Source organism: Chiloscyllium plagiosum, unplaced genomic scaffold (genome assembly GCF_037043375.1).
Source record: "Chiloscyllium plagiosum isolate Xiang-an unplaced genomic scaffold, Cpla_swu_hap1 HiC_scaffold_42, whole genome shotgun sequence".
Taxonomy (NCBI): Eukaryota; Metazoa; Chordata; class Chondrichthyes; order Orectolobiformes; family Hemiscylliidae; genus Chiloscyllium; species Chiloscyllium plagiosum.
Window position 1 is genome coordinate 564,951 of NW_028270180.1, and position 25,657 is coordinate 590,607.

The 25,657-nt window shown below is 42.9% G+C and overlaps 1 protein-coding gene across 4 annotated transcripts in view; it reads left to right on the forward strand.

Moving 5' to 3' along the window:
* The first annotated feature begins 5,951 nt into the window (after positions 1–5,951).
* Positions 5,952–25,657, forward strand: part of tjp1a (tight junction protein 1a) — a 202,861-nt gene continuing 183,155 nt past the window's right edge. The window contains exon 1 of one of the 4 annotated variants that reach the window (XM_087982083.1): positions 5,952–6,309. In XM_087982083.1, the coding sequence (XP_087838209.1) occupies positions 6,277–6,309 (33 nt within the window). In that variant the 5' untranslated portion in view covers positions 5,952–6,276. Of the gene's footprint in view, positions 6,310–6,824; positions 6,844–25,657 lie in introns of those variants that run through there. The other 3 variants (XM_043680314.2, XM_087982082.1, XM_087982080.1) reach the window with 3 other exon arrangements.

A 25,657-nucleotide genomic window follows, 5' to 3' on the forward strand; every position in this document is an offset into this window, starting at 1 on the left:
GTTCCAAAAGGAGCTAAACACATTTGCAATAAACCTTCTGTGCTGTTAAATAAGATAATAGCAGATCTTCTATTGCAGTGTTTTTTATGCAGGGTTATTTATGTGAACTTATTTATCTCTTTTTCTCAATGATACTGCATGATTTATTGTTTCTTTCATTCTCTGGTTTTATTTTAGATTTCCAGCACCCGTAGTACTTTGATTTTATTTTGAGAACTGCATCTCCCTTGTGAGAGGAGAAGGCAGGAAACCACAGCATGTTATATCTGAAATACTTGTGGTTCAAGAGTTTCCTGCCACACTTCCCACCATCACTGAGATTGGCCACATCAAATCAACCGTACTGACTGCTGTATGGATTCTGCTTTTACAGTCCTATACAGTATTTGGTCACATTTTAACCTACAGCATCAACTAGGAAAACAAACTGTAAAAACTTTTAAGCAGAATCAGCAACATAGGAACAGGAGTTTGGGGTGGGAGGGGGGAAGAGGAGGAGAGTGCACAATGTAGGTACCCCGAGGTAGATGTGGTCTTAACATTAATTCATTTCGCATTCTGTTTTGAGGGAAAAAAAAGTTTGTATGAGACAACTGTTCTATACTTAAATAAGAGTATTTATGAAAATTTGAAGATGACTAGCTGAGGAACTAAATTAAGGGACAGATCAGTAGAGATACAGTGGCGGAAATTTAAGGAGATATTTCAGAACAATCAGAACAAAGATACATTCCAGTCAGAAAAATTTGAAGGTTAGAATGCACCATCTATCGCCAACTCAGGAAATACTTTAAGAAAGTATCTAGTTGAAAGAGAAAGAATACAATTTCAAGACGACTAGTGGTAGGTCAGAGATAAGTCAGAATAGTTCTTATAGACATCATGACATATATGGATAATATAGGAAAATGCCACTGCAATAGAAGATCTGCCATTATCTTATTTAACGGCACAGCAGGTTTGATAAGCCAAATGGACCTCCTGAGCTGAACAATCTCCTGAATTTCGGCCGTCACCTCCTCTCTCTCCTTCCCACAACAGCGACACTGTCCCCCTTGTTTTCACCAATCATCCCATCAATATCCAAATTTGCAGGATCATTAGTTGTCATTTTCACCATCTCCAGCAGAATGCCATCTCCAGATACGTAGTCCCTTCCCTTCCATTGTCAGCCTTCCACAGGGACCATTCCCTCCAGGACACTATGGTGCACTCTTTCTGCACTCCCAACACGTACCCACAGCCCCAGGGCACTTTCCCCTGCAATCACATAAGGAATAACACTTGGCCATTTGCTTACTCCCTCCTCACTACTGAAGATCCAAACACACCTTTCCAGTGAAGCAGCACTTTACCTGCGTTTCATCAATCTAGTCTACTGTATTCACTGTTCACAATTCTTTTACATTGGGAAAAGAAATGCAGACTGGGTAACCATTTTGCAGTACACCTCTGGTCTGTCTGCCAAAATGACCCTAAACTACCAGTTGCCTGCCACTTCAACACACCACCATCTTCCCTGGCCAAGGTCTCTGTCTCAGGCTTGCTGCAGTGCTCCAGCAAAGCTCAGTGTGAGCTGTAAGAACGACGCCTCAATTTGTGCTTGGGAACTTCACAGCATTCTGAACTCAATATCAAATTAAAAGATTTTAGGGCCACATCCTTACCCAACCCCCACACACCAGGCTTTGTCATCACATCGAAAAATGTGGGACTGAAAAAGCACAGCAGGTCAGGCAGCATCCGAGGAGCAGAAGAATTGATGTTTCAGGCATAGGCCTGTCATCAGGTGCTTATGTCTGAAATGTCGGTTATCTTGCTCATCAGATGCTGCCTGACCTGCTGTGCTTTTCCAGTGTCACACTATTCAACTCTGGTCTCCAGCACCTGCAGTCTTCAATTTCTCCTTGTCATCACTTGTGCTGCCACCGCGCACACAACCTATTGTTAACTAGTAATAGTCCACATTAGCAGCTATTCATTCTCCCAGGCTAACCTTTAACCCATCCTTTGTTTGTTCAGCTGATTTTCTCAATCCCGTTGGGTTCTATATCCACTCATCACTTACTCCTCCCCACTCCACCACTTCATCTTCTGTATAAATACTAAACTTTTCCTTGCTATCATCAGTTCTGAAGAAGGGCCACTGGACTCAAAATGTTAACTCTGCTTTCTTTCCACAACTGCTGTTAGACCTGCTGAGTTTTTCCAGCAATTTTTGTTTTTGTTTCTGATCTCCCTTGTTTCTATTTTGTACATTTCTATGTGATGTAAAAAAGAAGCAACAATGACTAAAAGAATAATGAGGAGAGATAATTTTTTGGGAGTACAAGAGAATAAATATAAAACAGAAGTTCAACAGGTCTGGGGAATTAATGATGGAGAATAAGCAAGTGGAAGATGAATTCATCATAAATTTTGCATCTGTCTTCACTGCAGAGTTTACAAATAAAATCTTAGAAATAATTGTAAATCAAAAGGTGAAAAAGAGCAAAGAACTTAAAATAATTAACATTGCTAGGGAAAGGGTGATAATGAAATTATTGGAACTAAACAAGCACAAGTCCCCTGCTCCTGATGGGCTTCATTCAAAGATTTTAAAAGAAGTGGCTTCTGAAAAAAATAAATGTATGAGAACATAGAAGATTACAGCGCCGTACAGGTCCTTTAGCTCTTGATGTTGCGCCGACCTGTGAAACCAATCTGAAGCGCATCTAACATACACTATTCCATTTTCATCCATATGTTCATCCAATGACCATTTAAATGCCCTTAAAAGGTGGGTGGCACGGTGGTTAGCACTGTTGCCTCACAGTGCCAGAGACCCGGGTTCAATTCCCGACTCAGGCGACTGACTGTGTGGAGTTTGCACGTTCTCCCCGTGTCTGCGTGGATTTCCTCCAGGTGCTCCGGTTTCCTCCCACAGTCCAAAGATGTGCAGGTCAGGTGAATTGGCTATGCTAAATTGGCCGTAGTGTGAGGTAAGGGGTAAATGTAGGGGTATGGGTGGGTTGCGCTTCGGCGTGTCGGTGTGGACTTGTTGGGCCGAAGGGCCTGTTTCCACACTGTAATGTAATGTAATCTAATCTAAAAGTTGGCAAGTCTACTGTTGCAGGCAGGATATTCCATGCTCCTACTACTCTGAGTAAAGAAACTACCTCTGACATCTGTCCTTTATCTATCACCGCTCAATTTAAAGCTATGTCCCCTCGTGCCAGCCATCATTATCCGAGAAAAAAGGTTCTCACTGTCCACCCTAACACTCTGATTATCTTATATGTTTCAATTAAGTCACCTCTCAACCTTCTTCTCTCTAACAAAAACAGTCTCAAGTCCCTCAGCTTTTCCTGCATACTCGGCAACATCCTAGTAAATCTCCTCTGAATCCTTGACAAAGCTTTCACATCCTTTCAGAACTGTACGCAATACTCCAGGTGCGGCTGCACTAAAGTTTTGTATAGTTGCAACATGACCTCTTGGCTCCGAAACTCAATCCCTCTACCAATAAAAGCTAACACACCATATGCCCTCTTAACTACCCTATCAACGTGAATGGCAACTTCCAGGGATCTAAGTAAATGGACACTGAGATCTGTCTGCTCATCTACATTACCAAGAATCTTACCATTAGCCCAATACTCTTTATTCCTGTTGCTCCTTCCAAAGTGAATCACTTCACACTTTTCCGCATTAAACTCTATTTGCTACCTCTCAGCCCAGCTCTGCAGCTTATCTGTGTCCCTCTGTAACTTGCAACATCCTTCAGCACTATCCACAACTCCACCAACCTTAGTGTCATCTGCAAATTTACTAACCCATTCTTCTACGTCCTCTCCTAGGTCATTTATAAAAATGACAAACAGCAGTGGCCCTAAAACAGATCCTTGTGGTACACCACTAGTAACTGGACTCCAGATGAACATTTCCCAGCAACCACTAACCTCTGTCTTCTTTCAGCTAGCCAATTTCTGATCCAAACTACTGAATCACCTCAATCCCATGCCTCTGTATTTTATACAATAGCCTACTATGAGGAACCTAATCAAACTCCTTACTGAAGTCCATATACACCACATCAACTGCTTTACCCTCATCCAACTGTTTGGTCACCTTCTCAAAAAACTCATTAAGGTTGTGAGGCATAACCTACCCTTCAGAAAACCGTGTTGACGATCCCTAATCAACTTATTCCTTTCTAAACGATTATAAATTCTAAGACTTTTTCTAACACTTTATCCACAACTGAAGTACGGCTCACTGGTCTATAATTACCTGGGTTGTCTCTACTCCCCTTCTTGAACAAGGGGACAACATTTGCTATCCTCCAATCTTCTGGCATTATTCCTGTACACAATGATAACATAAAGATCAAAGTCAAAGGCTTGCAATCTCCACCCTGGCTTCCCAGAGAATCCTAGGATGTATCCCATCCAGCACAGGGGACTTATCTATTTTCACACTTTCCAGAATTGCTAAAACCTCCTCCTTGATAATCTCAATCCTGTCTAGTGTGGTAGCCTGTATCTCAGTATTCTCCTCGACAACATTGTCCTTTTCCAGTGTGAATACTGAATTTGAATTTTGAAAAAAAAAATCGTTTTTCTGAAAAAGTCCCAAATTGAAAGATTGTGAACCAGACAGCTCTGTTAAAGAAAGAAGGAAGATAGGAAGCTGCAGGCCAGTCAGCTGTCATAGAGAACATGGCAGAGTCTCATAGAAGTGGTAGTGAAACAATTTGATAAAATGCTGAAGGAGAGAATTAATCTCTACTTATAGAGGCAAGATTTGATCAGGGATAGCCAGCATGGCTTTGTCAAATATGTTATCCTAGAAGAGATGGAAATGTGTTGCTGGAGAAGCGCAGCAGGTCAGGCAGCATCTAGGGAACAGGAGAATCGACGTTTCGGGCATTAGCCCTTCTTCACGCGCTGACTTACCGCGGGGGGAGGTGGGAAAGTGTTCCCCTCGCGCGGGGGTGTGGGGGAAAGAGTAACCGCCCTGATTGACGTTGGTGGGGTGAGGCCGGGGCCTCTGTCCCTGTGCTGCGGCTTCGGGCTAATGCCCGAAACGTCGATTCTCCTGCTCCCTGGATGCTGCCTGACCTGCTGCGCTTCTCCAGTAACACATTTCCATCTCTGATCTCCAGCATCTGCAGACCTCACTTTCTCTTCATGTTATCCTAGAAATTTGATTGAATGTTTTGGGGAGGTGACCAGGTGTGAAGATGAGGATAATACAGTAGATGTAGTTGTGGAGATGTGGAAGTGCTAGTAATAAGTAAGGTTGCGGATGACACAAAGGTTGGTTGGCCGGTGGTTGACAGTACAGAAGAAGGTCTTAGGTCACAAAAGGAGGACATAAATGGATTGCTCAGATGGAATTTAACGCTGATAAATGTGAAATGAGGCTTTTTGCAAGCAGTAAGAAAACAATGAATGATAGGATTCTCGGAAGCTCAGAGGATTCACGGGGTGTATGTTCACAATCCCTGGAGATAGAACTCGGAGGTGAAGCAGGAGACCGAGCCCGGAACTCCATTACCGATTTAGGAGTTTTAATCCCGAAATTACATACCCGAGCCCGAAGCCGCAGCACAGGGACAGAGGCCCCGGCCTCACCCCACCAACGTCAATCAGGGCGGTTACTCTTTCCCCCACACCCCCGCGCGAGGGGAACACTTTCCCACCTCCCCCCGCGGTAAGTCAGCGCGTGAACACTACCCCGCCCCTCTCCGCCGTCAATCAGCGCGGGGGGAATACTTTCCCACCTCCCCCCGCGGTAAGTCAGCGCGTGAACACTACCCCGCCCCACTCCTCCCCTCCGCCGTCAATCAGCGCGGAGGGAATACTTTCCCACCTCCCCCCGCGGTAAGTCAGCGCGGGGACACTACCCCGCCCCTCTCCGCCGTCAATCAGCGCGGGGGGAATACTTTCCCACCTCCCCCCGCGGTAAGTCAGCGCGGGGACACTGGCCCCGCCCCGTCCCCACCGCCTTCAATCAGCGTGGGGCGTGACCAGATGACGGGCCGGGAGCGCTCCTATTGGTCAGTGCCGGGAGCCTCGCGGCCTTGTTGTTTTGTGCCCGTGGAACCGGCCGCCGGAGTTCGAGAGGAGATCGAGGATAGCAGTTTGGAGCCTAGTAGACACGGGGATTGTCCCAGCTGAGTGGCTCTTTCACTATCGCACAAGGATGCCCGCCTGCAGTCTGTGAGCCGGAGCAGCATTGCTGACCGAGGCCAGCATTCGTGCTTTTCCCTTAGAGAACTGCGAAAACAAGATGTCCGCCCGGGCGGCCGGAGTAGTGGGCAAGGTATGGGGTGGGGGGCGAGGGTGGCGTGTGGGGGGCGAGGGTGGCGTGTGAGGGGAAGAGAGAGAGAGAGAGCGAGAGGAGGGGGGAGGAAAGAGGTAGGAGGAGATTGGTTAGGAGAAAGACAGAGGGAGATTTGTGGGAGTGGAAGGGATCGGGGAGGAAAGTGGGAGAGAGATGGGGAAAAGTTAGTGGAAGTGAGTGTAGTTGGTTGGGGGAGTTGGAAGTGAGGAGGTCAGTGAAAGGAGAGTGATGGTGAGTCCCTGTCGACGCGACAGGTACTGGGTTGTTCCCACCGGGCTCTGGCGGAATCCTGCTCTGACACTGGAGGAGTTTATGGTTGAGGGAAAGTCTGGGGAATGGGGTGCAGTTTAGCGGAGGGTACGCCAGGGACACGGCCACTTTGGTCAGGCTGTACAACGGGGTGGACCAATGATAAGGGAATTGAGATGCATTAACTGCAACTTAACTCCGGGTCGAGTTTCTTGTCATCTCTCGTTTACTGCTCTCAACGTCGAATGATATTGCTGGGTCCAGGTATCGCCAATGTAATGGTTTACAAATGTTCACTTTGCTGCTTGAACTTAAATAGTCTTTCCGGATGTTTTAGAGGTCAGTGATGTTTAGTAAGTTGGCTTCTTATTTGTAGGAAGGCGTTTGGACAGGGCACCATTGTCCTCTAGTAAGGTCTGGTTTCACTTCGATGATGAAACTTTATGGTATGCGCTAGAGGAGAAAGGGTGCAACAAATATTTCTGCTGCTACCTAAGTCGTCATGAAACTAGTAGTCGATGTATTGAGTTTCCATCAAGATGTGGCTACAAAAGCACATATCTAAGCTAGTTTGTATTTGTACTGTGCGTACCTTGAATTGAACTCGATGACAGCTGAACACAATTTTGCTGGTGCTATCTTTTTCTTAAACTCAACAAATGTCTTTAAGTGCTCAGATCTTGCATGGTCAATACATTCTTAGTAATTCCATTTTGAACTGGAAAAGTATAGTCTCCGTAGGAAAGTAATCAAACTTTGTTTAACTGACTTGAAGGATTGATTTGAGCTCAGTATTTTAGGAGTGAACGGTTATAGTTAAGTCTGATACTTCTTGTTAAGTTTCTGTGTTTGCAGATTCTTTTCGCGAGGTGGGAGCATGTGAAAATTGATCGTTCTGCACAGATAGGCAGTGGAAAATAAACACATGCCTTTGTTCCATGTGCATCAACTGACACTTCTATAACATTCTTTAAGATGGTACTGTACAAACAAAGAGAGATCTTGAATTGAAAATAGGGAGAGATATGGCAATAAAAGCCAAGTGTTGGATAAATTCGGGTTTTGACAGCATCTGTGGTTTGAGAAACCCAAGTTCATGTTTCAAGTTGATAGGTCTCTTCTGAATGAATGCTCTAACATTCACAATACTTAGCTTTTATTTGAGAGATGTAACCATATTGAAGAATTTTGGAAAATGTGATGGATGAAGAGCACAGCAGACTTGAGTTGCCGAAGTGGGTGGCATAAGCTGAGACTTAGAGTCATAGAGATGTCCAGGATGGAAACAGACCCTTTGGTCTAACTCGTCTGTGCTGACCAGATATCCTAATCTAGTCCCATTTGCTAGTACTTCGTCCATATCCCTCTAAAACCTTCCTATTCATGTAGCTATCCAGATGCCTTTTAAATGTTGTAATTGAACCAGCCTCCACCATTTCCTCTGGCAGCTCATTCCATACATGCACCACCCTCTGCGTGAAAAAAATGCCCCTTGGGTTCTCTTTATATCTTCCCCTCTCACCCTAAACCTATGCCCTCTAGTTCCGGACTCCCCCACCCCAGGGAAAATACCTTGTCTATTTATCCTATCTGTGCCCTCCATGATTTATAAACTTCTATAAGGTCACCCCTCAGCCTCTGACACTCCAGGGAATACACCCCCAGCCTATTCAGCCTCTCCCAATAGCTCAGATCCTCCAACCCTGGCAAAATCCTTTCTGAACCCTTTCAAGTTTTATATCCGGCAGGAAGGAAACCAGAGTTGCACACAATATTCCAAAAATGACCTACCCGATGTCCTGTACAGCCGCAGCATGACCTCCCAACTCTTATACTCAATGCTCTGACTGAAAAAGGAAAGCATGCCAAACGCCGCCTTCACTATCCTATGTACCTGGGACTCCAGTTTCAAGGAGCTATGAACCTGCAGTCCAAGGTCTCTTTGTTCAGCAACACTCTCCAGGACCTAACCATTAAGTGTATAAGTCCTACTTTGATTTGCTTTTCCAAAATGCTTCATCTTGTATTTATCGAAATTAAACTTCATCTGCTACTCCTCAGCCCGTTGGCCCACCTGATCAAAATCCTGCTGTACTCTGAGGTAACTTTTTTTGTTGCTGTCCACTACACCTCCAATTTTGGTGTCATCTGCAAACTTAGATTAGATTACATTACAGTGTGGAAACAGGCCCTTCGGCCCAACAAGTCCACACCGACCCGCCGAAGCGCAACCCACCCATACCCCTACATTTACCCCATACCTAACACTACAGGCAATTTAGCATGGCCAATTCACCTGACCTGCACATCTTTGGACTGTGGTAGGAAACCGGAGCACCCAGAGGAAACCCACGCAGACACTGGGAGAACGTGCAAACTCCACAGAGTCAGTCGCCTGAGGCGGGAATTGAACCCGGGTCTCTGGCGCTGTGAGGCAGCAGTGCTAACCACTGTGCCACCGTGCCGCTTACTAACTATATTGCCTATGTTCACATCCAAATCACTTGTATAAATTACGAAAAGTAATTAAACCAGCAGCGATCCTTGTGGCACTCCACTGGTAACAGGCCTTCAGTATGAAAAGCAGCTCTCCACCACCCCCCTCTGTCTTCTACCTTTGAGCCAGTCCTATATCCAAATGGCTAGTTCATCCTCTACTCCACTTGATCTAACCTTACTAACCGGTCTCATGAGGAATCTTGTCAGACGCCTTACTGAAGTCCCTATAGATCACTTTGACAGCTCTGCTCTCATCAATCCTCTTTTATATCAACAAACTCAATTAAATTGTGAGACATTATTTCCCACGCACACAGCATGCTGACTATCCTGTCCTTCAGGATTCTATCCAACAACTTGCCCACCACTGACATCAGGCTCACTGATCTACAATTCCCTGGCTTTTCCTTACCATCTTTTTTAAGTAGTGGAACCACATTAGTCAACCTCCAGTCATCTGGCATCTTGCCTGTGACTATTGATAGAAATATCTCCACAACGGGCCCAGCAATCACTTCCCTAGCTTCCCACAGAATTCTGAGGTACATCTGATCAAGTCTTGGGGATTTATCCAGCTTTGAGAATAACGTATTTTAAGGAAAAATATACTCGGTCACCAAGTCAGGAATAACTTGGCTGGTGCAGAGTGAACTTACATTGATTCTCCCCAGAATACATCTTTTGTTTTACTTGTTTCTCCTTCGAGTCCTAGAAGAATGCAGGTTTCCTGTTTTTGCTGTATGATGAGTCGCAACATTACAGTTTTGGACTGCCCACGAGAAACTAAGTTGAAGACTGCTGAGGTTAATTGCAATTAAAATCGGTGTAATTAATTGGAGAGGAGAGGCTTTGATTCAGTCTGGACAAGATAGCAAACCAAATAGATGTCTCACAGAATCTCAATTGTATTACATAGTTATTTAATTATTTTTCAGCCTCCTGTCTGGTAGTGGTAAATGTGCCAAATTACTCTCTTTTTAATGTTGTCGATTTCAGGGAAGTCAGTTTTATGAACCTTTGCAACACTGATCTCGAAACAATATATTTCAGCCCTTGTCCTTTAGGACTGATGCTTGCATTTGGGACTGATTGCATTCAGTAATTCTGGCAACCTCCTGTAAAACTGCATAGTCCCTACTTATGTGTCAAAGCTGAGTATAGTGAGTGAAACTGAGATTGTTTCAGTTTTTGGTGTCATTTCCTGTAATTGTTGAATTTTATAGTTTTACACAATGGCGACAACTGATTTTTATGCGGCTTCTAATGAAGGAAAACATTCCCAGGCAAAACAAGGCAAGAACAAAGCAGGCGAAGTTAGTCAGATAGTCATAGAATAAGACAACATGGAAACAGACCTTTCAGTCTAACTAGTCTACACTGACCATTTTCCAAGCTGAACTAGTCCCACTTGCATATGTTTGGTCTATATCCCATTCATGTACTTATCTAAATGTTTTTTAACTGCTGTAATTGTATGACTTCCTCTGGTGGTTCGTTGCACATAATGCACTCTGCGTAAAAAATAATATTGCCTTTTACATCCTTTTCTTATCTTAATAAAAAAAAGTCCTCCGGTTTTGAACTTGCCCAGCCAGGGGAAAAGACCCTTGCTGTTCCCCTTATGCCCCTATGGTTTTATAAACCTCTAGAAGGTCAACCCTCAACCTATTATGCTTCAGTGAAAAAGTCCCAGCCTATCCAGGTTATTTTTATAACTCGAACCCTCCATTCCTGGCAATATCCTGGTGAATCTTTTCTGAACTTTCTCCAGTTTTATAACATCCTTGCAGGGCAACCAGAATTGCACACAGTACTCCAGAAGAGGCCTCACCAATGTCCTGTAACAACCTCAACATGACGTCCTGACTGCTATGCTCAAAGATCTGAGCAATTGACAAGTGTGTTAAATGCCTGAACCATCCTGCCGATCTGTGACACAAATTTCAAACCAGTAGCTTTGTCAAAAAAAGTGAATTTTATGGAGGTCCTTCACAAGCAATGCGTTGCGGCAGAGGAGTTTGAGAATTCCAGAAGGGTCTTGGCCAGTTCTTTTGGCATCAGCATGCGCTGAAGAGAGTACACCTAAGGTCAAAGTCAGTGGCATGGAATATTTCATAGGGAAAGTAGATAAGAGGGCTTGCAGAGACTGGAACTGTGAAGCAATCACAGGAATCAAATTCTAGCTTTGGGGTTATAGTATCCAGGAGTCGATGTTGGCAGCTATGTTTTGAACAAGGTGAATTTAATATTTTACAAGAGTAGAGGATGAAAAGCCAGACAGCTGAGCCTTGGAATAGTAAAATTTGGATGCAATAAATCAGGACCTCAGCTGCAGATAAATGCAGTCTGTGTTAAGAATGCATGAAATTATGGTGATAAAAGTAAGTGTCTTTGTGATGGAGAGAATATGGTGGTAGTGGAGAGATTAAGAGAATTGGAACTGGCTGTGATTTGACCTCATTTGTGGATGATCTTACCAAGTAGTAGCATGCAAGGTGGAGAGGCACCTAGAACAAATGTCCACTGGCTCAGGAAGTCATGGGATCATGGGCAAAATGGTCAGCGAAAGATTATCTGCCTAACAGCTGATGTGAGGCAATGAAGCTAAATGGGGAAAGTTGAACTTTAGGTAATGATATCAAAGGCTGCAGAAAAGCAGTTGTGGGGTCAAGAATGAGGGTCATGAGTAGCGTCCAAAGTGATGGCTTTAGGGAGGTTTAAATCTTAGAACAAATTGAAGTGAGATAAACCTAGAGTGAAGTTGTAAGCATTACCTTACTCTGAAATATAAAGCAAATTGAGTTCTTTTTGTTCATTGGAGAGAATGGGGTTAAAGGAGATGCTCAATAGTGAAGATAACCTGCATGTTATCTTTGCTCCCCGGTATAATTTATGAGAGGGGGAGATTTAAATCATAATCTGTTGAGATAGCATAATACTGCAAATGCTGGAGATATAAAATGAAAGCAGAAGATACTGGAAATAGTCAGCAGGCAAGGCAGCAATAGTGGAAACAGTTGACTGACTTGTTGAGAAGTCACAGACATGAAACATCAGTGAGATAGATGCTAAATGCCTTGCTGTGTATTTCTTCAACATTTACTGTTTTTATTATCACTTGAAATCTGTTGATGTATAGGTTAATAGTTTCTCTGCCAGAAAGCTGAAGTTTGTGCCCCTTAACTTTCAGTCACCTAAGATGCGGGCTGTACTCTGAATTGACCAAATGGTCAATGGAGATGATGAATGATGAATGGAGAACAAAAGTTTATTGGTTGGAATTTAGAAAGTGCAGTTGTAGTGATTTGTTGGAAGGATTTTGAAAATGTTTAGCGGAAGCATTTGCAATCAAAACAGTTTTCTGCTGAGTAAACTGTTTTGTGCAATGAATGTTGCAACTACTTTAAAGGTCAAAATTATTTTGTGCCTTCGTGTTTGTTTGAATTTCTAACTCTTGAATTCTACTGTATGGAAATATATAATTATTCCAAATGCGTAATTAGATATTTCAAATGATCTGCTCTACATCAACCTGTCTCTCAAGACAATGAAATAAAGCTCTGGCATTGGGTGTTAATGCTGTTAATATTATCAGTGTGTGCCTGGAAATGGAAGCAAACACCAACTCCAATAAAGGGACCAAAACTGAGGTGTGATCTCACCAATATTTGAATAACTAAAGCATAATATTGTGTATATTCATATGTAATTAGTTTTTAAAGGTTTTGTCACAGTGAACACCTCCACACTTTCTCACCTCGTTGAAACATAGAAAATATGAGTTCAAGTAGGCCTTTCAGCCCATCGACTCTGCCATTCAATGAGATCACAACTGATCTGATAATCATGATGTGGAGGTGCAGGTGTTGGACTAGGGTGGACAAATTCAGATGTCACGTGACACCAGGTTATAGTCCAACAGGTTTATTTGAAAATACAAGCTTTTGGAGCGCTGCTCCTATGTCAGGTAGTTAGTGCCACAGTCTGACTCCAGACTGGAACAAGGCAGACTCTAACTTGGCATTTAATGCATTGAACTGAGTTGTCACCTTTTGGTTTTTATACTGATAAAACCTTAAGTTATCTTGGGCAGTAAATTCTAGGGTTTACATATTAATCAATCAAAACCTGCATCACTGTTCTAAGTGATTACAGACTTAACAGCCATCTAGGTTTGTCTAATACATCGCCTTAGTTGTATGACACTGATCTTTCTCATACATTCTGTGCCCCGTGTATCCTGCCCCACTAGCTACCTATGAAGGATCTGTTTTCAAATAGATCTAATAATCCTCAACTCCACATTCCTGCCTTCTACCCATAACCCTTGATTCATTTTACTGATTAACAATGTCTATCTCAGCCTTGAATATTTGTAATGACCTAGCCTTGGCAGCTCTTTGTGGGAAAGATTTCAATAGGTTTATTACCTACTGAGAGAATTAACTCTTGTGAATTAAGTGAGTGACCCTGTTTTCTGAGGATAGTCCCTTGGGTCCTAGACTCTCCCACAAGGGAAAACTGCCCCTTCACATAGAGTCATAGAGATGTACAGCATTGGAAACAGATCCTTCAAGTCATCTTAATGGTATATGTTTCAATAAGTTCACCCCTCATTTGTCTAAAGTCCAATGAGTATAGGTCCAACCTAATTCACCTGTCCTCATAAGAAAATCCCTCCCTACATAGAATCAACCTTGTGAACCTTGTCTGGACTGTATAAATTGCAAATATATCTTTCCTAAGATAAGGGGACCAATCTGTTCACTGCATTACGTGCAAAGCTTTTATGGTAGATTTTTATGATTCATGCACAGGAGATGCTTTTTTTTTGCAGTTGTTCTCCATTTAAGTAGTAATCAGCTCCTCCAATCTTTCCTCCAGAATGCATTATACAATTTTTCAAAATTATATTCCATCTGCCACGTTTTGCTCATTCACTTAAACTATGTTCTTTGGCAAATTCTCAGGGCGGCAAGGCAGCTGAGTGGTTAGCATTGCTGCCTCACAGCACCAAGTACCCGGTTTCAATTCCTGCCTTGGGTGAATGTCTATCTGTGTGGAGTTTGCACGTTCCCCCTGTGTCTGCGTGGGTTTCTTCTGGGTGCTCTGGTTTTCTCCCACAATCAAAAGACGTGCAGGTGAGGTGAATTGGCCGAGCTAAATTTGCCCATAGTTTTCAGGGCTGTGGAGGTAAGTTGTATTGGTCAGGAGTAAATATATGATAATAGGGTAGTGGAGTGAGTCTGGGTGGGATACTCTTCGGAGGGTAGGTGTGGACTTGTTGGGCCAAGTGGCCTGTTTCCACACTGTAGGGATTCTGATTCTGTTAGACTCACTACTTGCTTTCTCACCTATTTTATGTTACCTACAAACCTGGCTACTGCTGTCAGTTGGGTTTTCTCAATCTATTGAAGATTCAAGTCAACCATGTACAGTTCTTTTTGCGTGTCGTCATTATCTTGTGGTTTATTCTTTCTGCTGTAATGCAGCTACTGTACCTATAGACTACTCCCACCAGTGTTGACTTCCCTTGTTATTTCTTACCTCTGCTCATATGGATTCTATCTTTTCTTAAGACCATAAGACATTCGAGTATAAATTAGGCCATTCAGCCCATTGCGTCTGCTCTGCCCTTCAGTCATGGCTGATAAGTTTTTCAATGCCATTCTCCCACTTTTTCCCCATAACTCTTGATACTTAAGAACCTATCTATCTCGGTCTTAAATTTACTCAATGACCTAGCCTCCACAGCCGTCTGTAGCAAAGAACTTTGTAGATTCACCACTCTCTGGCTGAAGAAATAACCTCTTATCTCCATTCTAAAAAGTCTTCCCTTTCCTCTAAGGCTATGCTGTCTGGTCCTGGTGTGTCTTACCAATGGAAACATCTTCCCAACGTCCACTCTGTACAGGCCATTCAGTATTCTGTATAGAGTCATAGAGATGTACAGCATGGAAACAGACCCTTCGGTCCCGACCAGATATCCCAACCCAATCTAGTCCCACCTGCCAGCACCCGGCCCATATCCCTCCAAACCCTTCCTATTCATATACCCATCCAAATGCCTCTTAAATGCTGCAATTGTACCAGCCTGGGACCATTCTCATGAACTTCCTCTGAACACGCTCCAGGGCCAGTACATCCTCCTTGAGATATGGTGCCCAAAAATGAGCACAATATTCTAAATATAGTCTGATCAGAGCTTCGGAAGTACATCCCTGCTTTCATATTCAAGTCCCCTCAAAATAAATGCCATCACTGCATTTGCCTCTCTGCCTACTGACCCAACCCACAAGTTTACCTTGAGAGAATCCTGGACTAGAACTCCCAAGTCTCTTTGCATGTTAGACTTCAGAAATTTTTCTCCATTTAGAAAATAGTCCATGCCTGTCGTCTTCCTATGGAAGTGCATGACCTCACATTTTTCAATGTTGTACTCCATCTTCCACTTCTTTGCCCACTCTCCTAACCTATCCAAATCCTTCTGCAGCCTCCCTTCTCTTCAATGCTACCTGTCCCTCTACCTATCTTTGTATCACCTGCAAATGTTGCCAGAATGCCCTCACTTCCTTCATTTAGATCGTTAATGTATGAAGTGAAAAGTTGTGGTCTCAATACTGAGTCTTGTGGAACACCACTTGTCAACTGCCACCCTGAGAAGGACCCTTTTATCCCTGCTTTCTGCCAGAGAGCAAAGCTTCTATTCGTGCTAACACCTTGGTTCTGGCACCATAGGCCCAAGTCTTATGCAGTAGCCTCCTGTGTAGCATCTTGTCAAAGGCCTTCTTGAAGTCCAGGTCGATAACGTTCATTGGCTGTCCTTTGTCTAACCTGCTCGTTACTTTCTCAAAGAATTCGAGCAGAATTGTCAGGCATTATTTACCTTGATGAAACAATGCTGACTTGGCCCTATTTTACCATACACTTCCAAATATTCAAAAATCTCATCCTTTGCGATTCCAGGATATTAACCACGACTGAGGTTTAGCTAATCAGTCTGTAATTTTCCATCTTTTGCTTTATTTCCTTTTTAAACCGAGGTGTCATGTTAGTGATTTTCCAGTCCTCTGGGACCCTGCATGACTGTAGCGATTTCTGAAAGATCATCACCAACGACTCCACTATCTCTGAGGCTTCAAACTCTGGGGTGTCGTCCATCTTGTCCAGGTGATTTATCCACCTTCAGGCCATTCATTTTTTTTCTAGCACCTTCTCCGTAATGGCCACCATACTCAGCTCTGCCCCCTCACTCCCTTGAATTTTTGGGATGTTACTCGTGTCTTCCTAAGTGAAGACTGACAAAGTAATTATTCAGTTCCTCAGCCATTTCCTTGTTCCCCACTACTGTCTCTCCAGTGTCATTTTCCAGCAGCCCAACGTCCACTTTTTGCCTCTCTTTTGCCCTTGATATATCTAAAGAAACTCAATCTTCCTTTATATTACTAGCTATCTTATCCAAGATCATTTCTTACTTTGTACTTATTGCATCTCATAATAACCAAGTTACTCCACTACCCTTTTCTTCCTGACTATCATTTCAAAGTCATTTACCCTTGAATATTTTGTTCCCAGTTTTGATCTCCTTGTAGATATTTTCAAATACATCTGTTCAAAGATGTTATTATGCACATTTTGAGCAGGTGGAATTCGAGCCCAGGCCTCCTGGCTCAGATGCAGGGATAGTACTACTGTCTCTCAAGGGCCCTTGATCATCTTGTAACCATGTCTACATAATGATCACATTTAACATAGATGGAATCTTAACAATGTATCTTCTCTTTTTTTCAGCTGCTAATTGCCTGCACTGGAACCATTGGTTGAGTCATAGAATGTAAATCCTAAAGAATTCAAGTATATGCCTAATTGTGCCAGATGCTTGAATGTTGTGAGCATTCTGACTGATTCTGCTGCATAACTAGAAAAATGTGTTGCACTCTTGGTACTGTGAACTAATGAATTGTATTCTGAACTTTCATTTTAGAAGTGCTATAATATGGAAAGGAGCAGAGAAAATGAGCCCTTCAACCTCAGATGTTGAAGATTAAATGAAAAGCCCAAGAAGAGGGAAATGCAAAATGAGATCAAAATTAGGCTTATTGTGGGAAGTGATAAGGCATGATAAGGACCTGGGCATTGTGCTGAGAGAACCCTGAGCAGCTCAAGCAGAGATGTTGAAAAATAGGGAAAAGCTACTAGAGTTTGAGGGAAATAAGTCAGAGACTGATGGGCTAAAAGGAGGCAGGAGTGAGTCCACAGGAACTCAAAGGTGAAGAAAAAGCCTATAAGAGTCAGAAGGAGCTGGGATAGATCCAGTTGTGTAAGTTGGTGGTCTGGTTATATGAGATTTCCTTTCTGCATTTAATACATAGAACAAGGTGGCAGTATGAAGGTTCCTAATCAGGTACAGTTTGGGGAAATTTTCTCACCTTTTTAAAAGCAAAGAAGCACATCTTGCATGGTTAACACTATCCTGCTGGAAGAGTAATTGGTCTAACTTGTTGAAGCCTTGTTCTTAATTTTATATGAGGACCTGGGTGATTGCCAAATAGACCCAGTGCTGGGGAGGAACCTGTCTGATCGAGATTTAAAAGGACAAAACAACAGCAGAGGTTAGCCAGATCGCTGTAGTGAAGGTGTCCCGAATGACATGGAACAAGCAAGGATGCAGGAAGTCCTGAACAATCCCTCACTGGCTGGATAAGTAGGAGATCTGGCAAGGCAACATCTGTCCACTGATGCGGAGGGACAGTAAGATCAAGAATAGAGATAGAGATGTGGGAAATACCTCACCAAATTGAGGAACTGAAAGGCAATGCAGTGGGAGATGGACAACCAAAGGTTACAAGACAGATTAGAGATCAATCCCTCCATAAAGCAACAGAACAGGGAAAGATAGTAATCTTGAAGTTCCACTGACCATGTGACCACATCGAAAGATGTTTGTGCAGATGAAACTGAACTAAACACAGCACAGTCATCTGGTGAGTGCCTGTGAGAGGATGGCCAGTTAGAGGGTAACAAGGGGAATCAGTTGAGAATGAAGGACTGGCAGCTTTCCCAGTTGAATGCTACTGACCACAGTTTAGGTAATGCAATCTAACTTGAATATCTATCTGGCAGGCCAGCTGCTTCAAGAAATCCACTGGAGTCTGTCCCGCTAATGGTCCAAGACATGGACATGGGATAGCGTCCACTTATCAAAAATACTGCCAGCTGAGCCCCAACAAACTGGTACAGGTCAGACAGGAAACTCCACACGTACTAAACAATAAAACAGTTGAGCCCATCCAAGCAGTTGGAACATCCAATGCACTAGTCATTCAGGCTGTAATAAATGGTATGACCAGGACTGATTCCTGTAATGACAACATCCCTGTCTGTTCTATAAACCAAAGGTTGCATCAAGAAGATGGGTCACTCTTGCAACCTCAGCAAAATTAACATGTTAACTAGATACTGGCAAATCCCCATGACCCCTACAGTGAGTGAAGTCTCTCCTGGAAAGCCTATGTCACAGCATGGTCATATCCATTTTCCTTAATGCCCCAGCAGCTTTTCTTAGGCTGATCAACGAGGTAATAACTGGACTGAGCAAGAATGTTGTGTACCTAGGAAACCTGACAGTTAACAGCATCAAAAAAAGTCATTTGGAAAGAGGCGTTGCCAAGTGGTCAATCTGTATTGTAAAGCAGGGAAGTTGCATTGCTCTTAATAGTTATGTATATGGCTTTAAAGAGTGAAAGATAGAATGAATGCCTACCCACACTCTTTCTTCAAGAAAAACTTTTAAAAATGGTGCACGATTAGTGACTTGACCATGTGCTGAAATATCAGAGCAACAGATTTCACAGCATTCTGTCATATCCTTTTGTTTTCATATCCTAAAGGCCGTAAGTGTTTTTTAATACTCAAACCTCTGCAAACAATCTTATTTTATCTTATTGTGTTTGGCATTATTAAGAGGCATAACCATTTCTTCTTCCCTAGTACAGTTGTCCATGTTAACTAGTTATTGCATCTTCCCTGAATAAATTTTGTTTTGACAAAGCTGAAGTTTTAAAAATTTATTGAAATTTATTAAACCACCTAAGGAACTGCATTTCAACTCCTTTGGTTGCTGACCTGAACTCTAAACCCGAACTGCCATTGTCAAACCTGTTCCTATCTGTTCTTTTTGACCCCAAGATCAGCTTCAGAACAGATATCTTTTCCAATAAGAAAATTACTGAGGGGCGGATCCATCATCTCTGGCTAAATAGAAATGTTAATATGTTCATACTAAAAAAGCATATCGTTGCTTAAAGTCAGGTGGCAGCTCAAAATTGGAGGAGCAAGAAAAGGAAAGTGGGAAAAATGAAGTATGGGAGGAATTTGGCGAAAATGCTAGAGAAACTTGTCTGAAGAGAAACAGTTAACATTTTGAGCCTGATGTGACTCTTCTCTGCAAGATTTTCTGTTTTTATTTCAGATTACTAGCTTCTGCAATATTTTACTTCTAATTTGAGTTAACAAAATCAGGCTTGGTCCAATAGAAATGAGATTGTAAAATTAATGGACAAGAAGGAGATGGCAGATGAACTGAATAGTTATTTTGTGTTGGCTTGCACTCCAGAGGATACGAGTATCATCCCAGAACCAATGAAAAATGTTGTGGGAGGGCGAGAGGAACTTTAAAAAAAAACCACAGAAGTGGCACAGAGTAAATTGGAGTTGTGGGCTTACAAGTGCCTAGGTCCTGATGGACATCATCTTAGGATCTTCAAAGAAGTGCACTGAGATTGATGCATTGGTTTTAATTTTACAAAACTTGCTTGATTTGTGGTGGTCCCAATTGATTGAAAGATGATGAAGGCACTCCTTTATTCAAAAAGCGATTGAGACAGAAAGCAGGAAACTGCAGGTCAGAGAGCCTATCATCTGTCACACGGAATGTCAGAAGCTAAAAATTATGAAAAGAGTTGTAGGAGGGCACATAAATAAATTCAGGTGATTGGGCAGAGTCAGCATGGTTTTGTGAAAGTGAAGTCATGTTTGACCAATCTCTCAGTGTTCTTTGAGTGTGAAACTCCTGCTGCAAATAAAAGGGAACTGATGCATGTACTATACTTAGATTTCCAGAAGACATTTGCTGAGCTGCCGTATGAAAGGTTTGTATGAAAACTTGAAGCTCTGGTATGGGGAACATATTGACATGAATAGAAGATTGACTGCTAACATGAAGCAAAGAGTAGGTATAAATAAGTCTGTTTTGGGTTGGTGAGATGTAATGAGTGGTGTATCACAGGGATTGGTGCTGGGACCTCAATTGTTTCCAATTTTTAAAAAAATTAGAGATGGAATGACAGAATATAATAGGTTCCCAATCTGCTGACAAACCAAAGGTAGGTTACAAAGTGAGCTATGAAGAGGGCATGAAACTACAAAAATATATAGATTGGTTAAGAATTGGTTAAAATCTGTCAAATGGAGTATAACGTGAGAAAAGTGAAATTATTCCATCAGCCTCCCACCCCATACACATACACAAAATAAATGGTGTTTTTAAAAAAAAAAATGGGGAAGCAGTTCAAGGAGCCTAATTCACAAGGTTTGCAGAAATAGTCATAGGGACAAAAAACGGCAGATGCTGTACTCCAACATCGACAGTAGGAGGCTGAAAGCACATAAGGCAGACAGTATCAGGAGGTGGAGAAGTCGACATTTCGAGTGTTACCCTTCAGGACTGGGGGTGGGAAGGGGTACTAAAATGGGTGGTGACTGGGACACTTCCGCCAACTCCAACTAGACTCCAACATCAAGAACATCTTCCAATTCCCACCCCTTTCTGCCTTCCACCAGGACCGTTCCCTTTGACAGTCCTTGGTTTGCGTCACTCTCCCCACCGACTGAACCCCTAGATACCATTCCCTACAACTGGAAAAGTGCAGAACGTGCCAGTACACCACCCCCTCACCTCCATCCAAGGTCCCAAACAGTCCTTCCAGGTGAGACAGACGTTCACCTACCTCACCTAGTTTACTGCATCAGGTGCTCCCAAAGTAGTCCCCTCTACATCTGGGGCACCAAGTGTAAACTTGTGGGAACGGTTCGCCGTGCATTACAGCTGAGTCTGCAGGGGCTGACCGGAACTCCTAGGCACCTCCCATTTTAATTCCCCTTCTCACTCTCTTTCCAACATGACCATCCTTGGCCTCCATTGCTGCAATGAAGCACACCTCAAATTGGAGGAACACCACCAATTTTGCCTATATCCTGGAGGACTCAACATTGAGTTCTCCAATTTCAAATAACCTCCCTTCCCATCCCCTCCCTCTCCTTCCGTTCCTCCCAGCCATGAAACTGATTCATTCCTCCCATTGACCATGCAGGTTGTACCCTCTACCTGTCTTCACCTATCCCACTTCACCACCCTGCCTCCACCACTGGCTTTCTCTGCAGCTCCCCACCACACCCACCCCCAGTCCTGAAGAAGCGATAGTCATAGAATCACAGCATGAAGACAGATCACTTGGTCCAACTCGTCACCTACAAACGAACCCCACCACCAGAGAGATATTTCCCTCCCCACCCCTATCCGCTTTCCGTAAAGACCATCACCCCATCCGCTTTCCATAAAGACCATTCCCTCCACAACTACCTTGTCAGGTCCATATTTCCTCCCCCCCCCAACAACCCACCCTCCCCTGCCAGTGCAAGAATTGCAAAACCTGTGCCCACACCTCCATCCAAGACCCAAAGGAGCCTTCCACATCCATCAAAGTTTCACCTGCATTTCCACACGTCATTTATTGTATCTGTTGCTCCCGATGTGGTCTTCTCTGCATTGGGGAGACAGGACGCCTACTTGCAGAGCGCTTCAGAGAACCTCTCCAGGACACCTGCACCAACCAACACTACTACCCCATGGCTGAACACTTCAACTGCCCCTCCCACTCTGCTGAGGACATGCAGGTCCTGGGCTGCCTCCACCACTCCCTTATCACCTGACGTTTGGAGAAAGAACACTCCATCTTCCGCCTCAGGACCCTTCGACGTGGATTTCACAAGTTTCCTTATTTCCCCTCTTCCCCCCCCCCCCCCCCCCCCTATCCCAGTTCTAACCTTGCAGCTCAGTAGTGCCCTCAAGACCTGTCTCTCCTGTCCATCTTCCTTCCCACCTATCTGCTCCACACCCCTCCAACCTATCACCATTAACCCCACCTCCATCCACCTATTGCATTCTCAGCTACCCTCCCCTCTAGACCCACCCCCTCCCATTTGTCTACTCACTTCTGAGGCTCCAAACCGATGAAGGGCTTTTGTCCGAAATATTGATTTTTTTTTTCACTGCTCCTTTGATGCTGCCTGACCTGCTGTGTTCTTCCAGCACCACACTCTTGGCTCTTCTATTCTTCAGTCTCTTTTTCAGCAGGCTCTTGGTTGACTGGTCTTTAGGTGAATGAAAGGGGGCTGATTGAAATGTGTAAAACTATGACTATACAGACTTGAATAGAGTGGATATTTTCCCTGGTTGTTGAGTCTAGAACCAGAGATCTGCTCTGGTTGCTCACAATTGAGAGGCTGAACTATCTCTTCGCTCAGAGGGTGGTCAACATATGGATTTCAGTACCACAGAAGGATGTGGAGGCCAGGACACTCAGTGTATTCAAGAAAGCGATAGATAAAATTTTTAGATATTAAAGGCAGCAAAGTGTATGGAGAGTTGTTGGAAATATTGCTTTGAGATAGATGATCATTCATGATGTTGAACGGTGAAGCAGGCCCAAAGGACTTAATGGCCTAATCTTGCTCGTAGTTTCTTTATTTCTATCTTTTTACTACTTTGCAGGAGGCATAAACATTTAACCAGTAATTAAGAGACTTTGTAGTTAAGTGTTGTAACTTGCAGCAACTGGTGAGGGAAAATAAACTGGCTTTCTTCAGGAGAGACAAGTATTTTATATTAAAAATATACTTTATTCATAAATAACCTATGTAAGAAAATAAGTACAGGTCCGTACAGACTTTGCAGAAAAGCAGTGGAATTTTGACATTCGTTGTTGATGCTTCAATCTACTTATAACAGAAGGGTACTTTCTCGTCATGAAAGGATACTATTTACATTCCTTGAGGGGGTCTTGGATCTTAACAGAATCTCAGACTTTAAATGGTGGCCTTTCCCAGTAAGCCGCTGCCTGAAGCTTTATTCCCACCCAAAGTCTAGTGCTGCATTTTCAAATTTACCATCTGCAACACACTGAAGCACCATCTGTCAATATAGTGCACACCCTATAAGCTGTTCAGCTACCCAAGAGCCAGTTAGATAGTTGTGGTCAGACTTGCTTAGGTTGTCCTAACTAATTAGAACGATCTGAACTAATCAGCAATCTGTTGCCAGCCAGCATTCACTTTCTACATACCCCTTGGTGCCAGCCCATCTACAAATAGTCTCATTCAGTGTTTGAACAAAGCAACTGTGTAAGCTTGACTTAAAATAAGTTTCAGTAACTTGTTTGTTAAAAGCACAGAAATTCCTCCAGTCCTTGGTTTTAAATCCACCCCTTTCCCATAATAATCCACAATGAAAAATGCAGAAAAATTAAACAAAATACAGTCTTTACACTTTGAAGACTTTCTGACTCCACCACTCTTGGAGGCAGTGTGTTCCAGTTCCAGTCTCCCATCTTCCCAACTCCCCTTAGCCTTCTACTTCTAGCTTTAAATATATGCTCTTAGTTGTTGACTCCTGTACCAATGGAAAATCTGTCTGAGGTACACATTGATCTGGGTGCCTTGGTGTATGAATTACACAAGGTTAGTGTACGGCTATAGCAAGTACTTAGAAAAGCTAAGAGAATAAAGTGAGTGTACAAAAGTAGGGAGATTACGATTCACTTGTACAGAGTATTGATGAGATTACATCTGGGGTACAGTGCACAGTACTGTCATCACTTTATTTAAGGAAGGATATAAATATGTTAAAGGCACTTAGGAGATTAATGTCTGGAATGACTGATTTCTCTAATGAGGGCAAGTTGGCTAGGTAGCATCTTGGAGTTAGAGTTAAAAATGATTTGATTGAAACAGTATTGTGAGAGGCCTTGACGAGGTATATGTGGAGAGGATGTTTCCACTTAATGAAAGCATCTACTAATAACAGTCGCATACAGCTCAGAAGCAGATCCTTCAATTCAATGCAGATCATAATCCCAAACTAAACCAGTCCCACCTGCTTGTGCTTTGTTTGTATCGCTCCAAACATTTCTTATTCACATACTTATCTAAATGTCTTTTAAATGTTGTAACTGCACCTGCATCGACCACTTCCTCTGAAAGTTCATTCCACGATCTTCTACCTAACCTTTTATATTTACTCTGTAAAGCCTTGATCCTTTTCCTAACTCTGCCATTCCTACCAATGTGTACACTAACTTCTGGTTTCTCACTCTCCCATTTATCAATTTGCTTCAAACATTTTGAGATGCCCTTAATCCTGGCACCAAGAAAGCAACATGCTATCCTAGATTCATGTTGACTGCTGTAGAATCTCCTGTCTGGGTCCTTGACAGAAAAGTCTCCTAAAACAATTATTTGAAATTTTGATAAACCCTGCCTAACGTAAGAGACCTTCTTAGTGCCCAAGACCTGACTGTCTCTTGTATTTTCCTGTAAGAGATTATTGTTTCAAAAATACCCTACACTGAGTATCTGTTTGAGAGAGGAATAGCCATATGAGACTTCTGAACTATCTTTTACCTTCCCTGACAGTCACCCACTTAGCTGACTGATCCTGCTGTGTAATCACTTCTCAAAATCTACTAGCCATCTAACTGGTGGCACAGTGGTTAGCACTGCTGCCTCACAGCGCCAGAGACCCGGGTTCAATTCCTGACTCAGGCGACTGACTGTGTGGAGTTTGCACATTCTCCCCGTGTCTGCGTGGGTTTCCTCCGGGTGCTCCGGTTTCCTCCCACAGTCCAAAGATGTGCGGGTCAGGTGAATTGGCCATGCTAAATTGCCCGTAGTGTTAGGTTAAAGGGGTAATTGTAGGGGTATGGGTGGGTTGTGCTTCGGCTGGTCGGTGTGGACTTGTTGGGCCGAAGGGCCTGTTTCCACACTGTAAGTAATCTAATCTAAAAAAAACTCTGCGTCTCTTGTATGTCCTCAATGTCATTAAGCCTAAAAGGAATCAGCTTACAATAGCACCTTATAAATGAAATAATTTAGTTTTCTTTATCCAAAGAGTTAACATTAAGCATGTAAAAAAAAAGAAATACCCGTTTTAAAAAATCTTAAATAAAATCAACCACTTAGCTGGACAATTGAATTTTAAAAAAGACTTCTGCTCACGTGGTCCAGCAGAGAGCTTTCAATGTTCTGATTTTAAAAATCTAATTCCAGAGCTGTCCATGCATAGGTCTCTCCAAAAGCTCTGTAAATGCAACTCTATTTTTGAAGAAAACTCTCTTCTATGTGTATAATTTTATAGAAAAGAAAACTGAGCTATCCATGTGTAGTCCTCTCCAAAAGGTCCGTTAATGGAATCCATTTGAAAAAAATGCTTTTTCCTTTTTGTGATTTTGACTGTAAAAGAATT